We start from the raw sequence: 7,651 nt of genomic DNA on the forward strand, positions 1-7,651 counted from the left end.
GCTCCTCTAGAGGAGATTATTGGATTATAGTAATCTGGCTTATAGATTATAATAATCTATTTGTTTGTTTCAGCTTACTCCTAATAATCCAGATTATAATAATCCTAAGCTGAATCAAACAGCGCCTAAATTAGATCGCATCCCTAAGGGATGAGATTGTCTCTGCACACCCGCCCTAACGTGCTAGGATGTAATTTTCATCTAAAGATACCTATCGGAGAGAACAAAAAAGTTCACGCAACAATGCCCTAAGAGGAAAGTAGGGGTCGTAGGCATCGCTGTTGCCAACCGCCCAACCCAAAGGGCTAGGCTTTCACCTATAATCTTTTTGCCATCCCGTATCAAGGTCACCTACTAGAAACAGTGGCCACCACCGACTGTATACCTTCAATGCGCTTTCACCACTCCAGTGTCTCGCCGTCGACCGGCCCAAGCAAGAGCTCAACATTTCGTGCGCTCCAAATTCATCCACACAGTTGGGTTGGAGAGGAAGAGGATGAGAGAGAAGGATAGAACCTCTCGCTTGCACTAGCCCACAAACTTGGCTATCTTGTGCCGGCAAGGTGCCGCTGCAAGAGGACTAATGACTAGATCAGAGGCCGCCGCAGGCAACCGATGCTGCTTCTGTATGTTTTCTTTAGCTGCAAAAGTACGTATTCTATCAAAGGAAGCGTAAAGTGCAAGCTGAAACTAATGCACACTTCCGAAGCCCATAAACGGATTATCACAAAATAAAATAATCCATTCAGCTGAAAAGAAGTAGGCGATTGAATCGACGTCACAAAAAGACAAATTAAACTATAACAAAAAAATAATCTTGCTGGAATAAGTGAATGTTCCTACTAACTGAAATCCATGTTATAGCAGAACAACCATAACTGATACTTAACCATTAACAGGGCCAATCTTTACTTCGTGCCTCACTCTTACCATGCGTTGCCAGTGTAGAATTTCCTGAGTACAAAACCACAAATGAACGAAAATTTGAACTTGTGTTGTCAGTGTAGAATTTCCTGAATACAAAACCACAAATGAGCGAAAATATGAACTTTGCTTAACAAATACAACTGGTTCTTTACATTACAGGTAATTTGGTGACATGTTTACAAAAAAAAAAAATTGTGCAATTACAGTGCAAGGTATATATTTAGAGACGTGCCAAGTCCTCTAAGTTACATATTAACATTTCACCAGGTTTAGCCACATCAGATGCCATGTATGTTTTCACTCTTCTACTAAGGGTAGAACTCAACGACGTAAAATAGATGAGACAAAATTGGAACTATGATACAATTGTGTTACGTATTTCAAGAGTGGTGCCGGAGCGATATTGTCCAAATCAGGTCAGAATCTGAAGTGATCGTAACAACAGTACTCTCCTCTCTCACAATGTTTGATGTGCTAATAAGTCCACCAAAGCTCATGCTGGTATTATCTGGAGATGAAATTTACAGATTTTTAGGCACCAATTATTTGTCGATGTCGAATTGATGAAGTGGGAGGCTTACCTAAATTCCATTGAAGCCCAGTGGTTGTGGTGGTGGCCGAAGGCGCGCCGATGGGAATCAATCCACAGTGGGGCCCCTCAATAGACCGTTCAATATGGATGTTATGAGTGTGTGTTCTTGGCAGCAGAAAGATCAAGCAATCATCCGATAGGAGTATGATCCTGTTGTTTGGGAAGAGATGAAGTACGTTGATGTTTCCCATCTCGTGGTCAAACCTTCCCCCAAGGGCCCCAAGAGCAAAGATACACAGCTGCAGTTAAAAGACAAATATGGCAGTAAATTTTGTGAAGATGGTGGGTAATGACACCACGTTATCGAGCTTAAGAAGTTTACATTAGATTTGTTGGGGATGGCCGAATTCTCAGTGATAAAAGCTACACATTTGTGTAAATCGGTGGTGTCCTGATCATGTGACTCATCGACTATTTGAGTACCCTGCAATTTTCACAAGAAAAACAATTGTTTCATCAGATATGCATGAGAAAGGAATATTTTTGTTTGAAGTCCTATACCAAGATACTTCATGCCATCTGATGACCGAAGCATGAAACATATCAATACGAATATTTGCAAAAATAGATACTACCGTGGCAATGTGAGCTATATCCTATAGAAGATACCAGCAGCTGTCTATATTAGACATAAGAATGAAACTAAATGTTCTTAAGTAATCTAAGACAACTCTTAACACTGTTCTTTTGTTCCAACCAGAAAAACTATTCTGAGACAGAGAATATACCAGCTTGAATGCTCATACGGCATGTAATTACTTTATCACTTTCTGTAAAAACGCAAAATGCCATGATGTGCCCATTAAAAATAATCTGGAATATGACTTCCATTTAGTTCAGTTGTGTCAGTCATTGGTTTTAAATAAGCTGTCATAGTCATTTGGTTTTTCTTTCTCATTGCTACAATAGATACTCTGTTTGTTAGGCTTCTGACTGGTCAATACTAACCATTCTAGTGCACGCCATGGTTTGAAACTGTCTTATTTTGTTCTGATTAAAAACAAAACATGTGCCAAGAAGAAGCAGTAGCACCATAGTAGTGAGGCTCATGAAATTCCAAGAGAACATAAAAATTAACTAGCAAGAATAGTTGAAAATAATATTACTAGATAATATGGCTGAAATAATCATACTGTTTTGACTAACGAAAACTGGATGGAACATATTAAAGAAGTTTATGAATTAGAGTAATATCCTGTTATTGCTGGTTATACTTGAGTCCATATCCCAAACTAGTTACATCTGGTTTTAATTAACCGTGACTAAATGGAAAATATTGAATTACTTTACCATATTGGAATAATATTCCTTCACTTCTGGTCGAACTGAGTCCAGATCTCCTTTGATTACATCTGGTTTGTATCTGCACCAAAACACTTGTGAATTTTACATGAGAAATCTTTTTGTAAAAAAAAGGCAAACCCAAAATACTTCGATATTTGTTTCCGATTATCAGCCATTAAGATCATCTGAAATATGTGACCATCTCTCAAACTCTGATTCCGCATAAGCAACTTGGAACATAAGACGGATTCTTGTTCAACCTTTGTCTGTGCGGATATAATAAACTTGGTATAAAAGCTTCTCATAGCTCAAGGATATTCATACATAATATGACAATAAATAATAAATAGGGTAATGCATCAACCACTAGTTCTGAAACCACTGCACCTCAACCAGTAAGTGGAAGTTCTAACATACTAGAATAACCACTTGCCGGTAACAGTTGTATTAGGAAAAAAGGCCTTTGGTGTACCCAATAGCCATTAAGATGGGATTAGGCTACCTATAACCCCCCAATCTCAGCACCAGCATAAGCAGTTTACTGAATAGGCCATCCGATGGGAGCCACAATTAGAAAGGCAGCTTGATCCTATGACTGAATTCTCATTTCTTAAGAGCATATTATCTCAACTAGTGCTACACCTTTATCCACACGAATATACTACCATATACCTATACTCGTGTCAAGCTCTAGCATGAGGGAAGCACAAAGAAGGCATTCCATCGAGCACATAGTGGGCATGCGCAGCGCAGCAGGGAGCAACCAATTAATGAATTAAACAGAGGCATACATCCACCGCCCACAGGAACTGCATCGCAAAGTCCCCCAAGAAGACAAAAACTAAATTATCCGTCATGCCATGTGCATAGTAACCCCCTGCGCATCTCCCATCTCCAAGAATCCAACTCCTGAACTTTTGACCACGAATACTGGCGCCTCAATGACATGAAGAGGCTGTTCGAATCGTAGTTAAAATAAAATAAACCTTACAAAATTTTAACAAGTTAGCAATATTATCAAAATTTTGCCAGAATTTCTTATGTATTTATCAAAATTTGTAACAAACTAAATGTAGGTTTTTTTATACAACTTTGCTAAAAAATAATATAAAGTAGTACGATTGAAAATGGCATCAATCTAATCAGCCCCGAACAAGATGGAGAGGATCATCGGTTGCTGAACCGAGACTCCATTTTGGCGCGGGGGGGGGGGGGGGGGGGGGGGGGGGGGGGTCGCACAGATAGGCAAGAAGCTAAAATTACTGCAGTAAAGTTACTTGCGTGCCATCTCGACCAATCCAAAACGCCTCGCTGCACGGCCGCCGCCGTCGAGGAGCACGAACACGAACACGAGGAAAAAAAACACTGGAACACGCGCGCGCGGGCGCGCCGCGCACGATCCATCCAAGAAACCGAAGCGGGGCGGGAAATCCCCCCCCCCCCCCCCCCCCCAAAAAAAAAAATCCGGGATCAGATCGCGTTACCTGCGGCGAACCTCGTCGGGGTCCTGTCCAGGGAACAGCTCCGGCATGCCGTCGAACACCCGGTTGGCGCCGCCGTCCGCGCACACCCGCACCTGCGCTGCAGAGAGAGAGAGAGAGAACGAGAACGGAGGCAGGCGCCCACGTCAGTCAGTCAGCATCGAGAAGAAGAGAAGAGAAGAGAGAAGAGCCACGCGCGAAGCCCGGCGAGCGAGGGCATTCTACTACCGCGGTCCCAGAGGCGGGGCGCGAAGCGGGGCAGGCGCTGGTTGAGGACGAGGAGCGCGTAGGCGGCGCCGTCGGCGTCGGCGCCCGCCGCCGCCGCGGACGGCGAGGGCAGCAGGAAGGCGGAGGAGTGGGACATGGCCGGCCTCGGGGCCATGGCGGCGGCGGCGGCGCGGCGACGGCGAGGGCTGGAAGTGGGTGGCTTCGCGCCGATCGGGGTCGGGGAGGGTGCGACTTGCGAGTCGTGGGCTCGTCGCGGTCGTGCGAGCTGGCGTGTTGAATGGGCAGCGCGTGTTTGAAAATTTGGGGTTTTTGGTCAGAGGTGATGGGATGATGGGATTGTCGTACCGCTACCGGAGACTTCCGGAGTCCCCACTTGTAGTACCCACTGGTGTGTGGGGTCCACTGCATTTAACATGTGCAGGTCAGCTGCAGATTGTCACGTGTGTCTCATTTAATGTAATGGAAAAATTGCAAATCCACCTTATAAGTCTCTCATATTACATTCCATAATTCATCTTGTCGTAAGGGCCTGTTTAGAAGGAGGCCCTCGTAGCTTTCCAGTTCCGGCCATCCATCCCCGCCGGAGGTGAGGTCGAGGGTGGCCATGCATATTCTGAAAGCATTGTCGCTGCCGGATCCAGTGAAGTGGTACGGGGAGTCGGTGAAGAGGTCGAACTCGTCGACGGGGGTGTGTGAATCGGACTGCGACATGAAGTCCCTCATGCCGGCGCCGGCGCCGTATCTGTCCCCGTCCATCTCCGCTGATGCGGGCGTGAGCGGCTGCGGCGGTCGATATCGGCGAAGGTGGAGGCAGAAGAGGGCATGAGCGGCGGTGTCGAGGATGAGGTGGATATGAGCGGCGGAGGAGGTGGGCGTTAGTGGCTGCGGCGAGCGAGATCAGAGGCGCGGGCGAGCTAGGTTGGAATGGGGAATGGAACGAGCGGGTGAGGAATGGAGAGAGAAAGGGGTTGGGTGGGGAATGGTCGCATGGAGAGAGAGAGCGCGCGTGGGCATCATAGGTAGTGCGCGTACCGCACAGCTCCCAATGATTTTTCCAAAATTTGCTGCTCTAGAGTCCCAAATGATAGATGTCAAATTGCTAACTTTTGCTACTAATGCTTAGATCCATTTTGACAAAAAAAATGCTCCAAAATAATAAAACTTTTGCCATTTTAGAGGAACTAAACATGGCCTAAATACTCACCCACCTATTTAGTTTTTTTTTCTAAAAAATACCACCCCATTGTGCCCGCACTTAACCTAATCAATATGTTTTTTTTTATAAAATGTGAGCCATCAATGTGGTTTTCACCAAAATTAAATACTTCCGGAGTATAGTCTTGAAGCTTTGTTGAGGATTCTACAAATAGAATTGTTGGTGAGAGCTTAAACATTATCGCACTGAGTTTTACTATATGCAAAAGAAAAAATTCAAGCAAACATGAAAAGTATTTTGCAAGTACTTAGACAAGATTGACTCAGCTAACATAACATGCGGTGACTCTACATCAGTGATAACGTGCTGATTCGGTTAAGCACATACGAAGTGGGGTGGTTTTTCAATAAAACTAAGTACGGTAAGATATTTGGAACAAAATAACTTATGGATTGGAATGTTGAAATTCAAACGACTTATGTGATGGTTTTGCAATTTTCCCTTTAATTTTGGAAAATGGAAATTTACAGGGAAAAAAAACCACAAGTCAATAGAAGTTTTAAATTTTATCCCATAAGTCATTTTGTTGTAAATGCTCACCTCTATTTATTCTTGTTGCAAAAACCATCCAATCTGCACGTGCTTAACAAAATTAATATATTTTCATAAATCGTGAACCATCAATTTGGCACTTACCAAAATTAAATACTTCTAGAGTATAGTTTTGAGAACTTTTTTTTAGGTTCCAGAAATAAAATTGCTTATGAGAGCTTAAATGTTGTTGCACTGATATGCACAAATAAATTCAATGAAACATGAAGAATAATTATAATGCAAACACTTCGACGAGATTGACTCAGCTAGGTTAGCCTGTGATGGCTCTACATCAGTGATAAGGGAATGATTTGGTTAATCACGTGGATCCTGGGACACTTTTCACATACTTGCAACAAATTAAATAACTTATGAGATGAATGTCAAACTTCAAATGACTTATGAGGTGGTTTTACATTTATCCCTTACCAAAAAATTTAGACACAGTTTGGTTTTGATTACCGAATGGATTATTATCGCATATTATTTACTTATTTTACTAAGACTGAGTTTAAAAGTGAGTTTATATATACATTTCTCAACAGCTAAACGATACAAATTTTACAAATAGTTTTTGTACAAGTTTCTTTAAGAAAAGTAAACAAACTCATTTCCGAAGTTTGTCCCTAGTACTTAACTAATTATGAGCAATGACTCAATTGTTTTGTGTGGAACTGAAAATCTACGCCACACTTCAACTTCAAACTTACATAAGTAATCATGTATATGTAATGTACTTTTTTAACATTACATATGGATCATCTTAACATTTTGCAGCAGAAATTGTGTATGCAAGGCGGTTCCTTTTCATCCAATAATAAAATAAAGAAATTCAAGCTTTATTTTGATTTCCAGTAAGACTAAAATTGGAGAAAAAAAGACAACATATTATGGCGTACGACCAGAGTACAATAATGCACATGGAATAATTCCAGGTACAACCAAAGCAAACCAGTACACACGGAATTATGATGAAGCAAAGAAATAAAGAAGAAATATACAAGCTTATAGTCGAGTCAAATATATAATCATAAATATGCAATTCTTCCATATAGTTCCAACCAGAAGTACATTGTTATATGTGTCCCTTAATCCCCTTTTATGACTTTTTCCTATAGAATCCACAATGATCTCTGACATTAATGCGATATATATGTCTAAAGAAGGGGGCCTTTTAAGATCATGTGCCACTAAACATGGATACACCCTCAAGCACATAAGGAACCCAGCATGCATATGGATAGGACTACCAAGTTCGAACCGGAGATGACCAAGACTGCTCGGATGTTTCCTACCATGATATCCAGACATAAGCCTACATCAGCCTCATCAAGTTGATATCTTGAGTAACCCCACAATCCTCCATGGACCGCATCACAAAATTCCCAT

The 7,651-nt window shown here is 42.2% G+C and overlaps 1 protein-coding gene across 1 annotated transcript; it reads right to left on the bottom strand.

Moving 5' to 3' along the window:
• Positions 1 to 1,032: 1,032 nt before the first annotated feature.
• Positions 1,033 to 4,801, bottom strand: LOC127772982 (thiamine pyrophosphokinase 3). The gene is made up of 6 exons (XM_052298986.1): positions 4,513 to 4,801; positions 4,288 to 4,384; positions 2,810 to 2,882; positions 1,842 to 1,943; positions 1,509 to 1,758; positions 1,033 to 1,435 (listed from the first exon to the last, which is right to left on the bottom strand). Exons 1-6 carry the CDS (start codon positions 4,664 to 4,666, stop codon positions 1,308 to 1,310), a joined length of 804 nt encoding a protein of 267 aa, XP_052154946.1. The 5' UTR covers positions 4,667 to 4,801; the 3' UTR covers positions 1,033 to 1,307.
• Positions 4,802 to 7,651: the final 2,850 nt, after the last annotated feature.

This window comes from Oryza glaberrima, chromosome 5, assembly GCF_000147395.1.
Source record: "Oryza glaberrima chromosome 5, OglaRS2, whole genome shotgun sequence".
Taxonomy (NCBI): domain Eukaryota; kingdom Viridiplantae; phylum Streptophyta; class Magnoliopsida; order Poales; family Poaceae; genus Oryza; species Oryza glaberrima.

Coding starts and splice junctions, on each gene's coding strand:
- LOC127772982 (XM_052298986.1), bottom strand. CDS start 4,666: ATGGCCCCGAGGCCGGCCATGTCCCACTCCTCCGCCTTCCTGCTGCCC. Junction 4,385..4,512: donor GCCCCGCCTCTGGGACCGCG/GTAGTAGAATGC, acceptor CTCTCTCTGCAG/CGCAGGTGCGGGTGTGCGCG. Junction 1,436..1,508: donor TGGGCTTCAATGGAATTTAG/GTAAGCCTCCCA, acceptor TTTCATCTCCAG/ATAATACCAGCATGAGCTTT.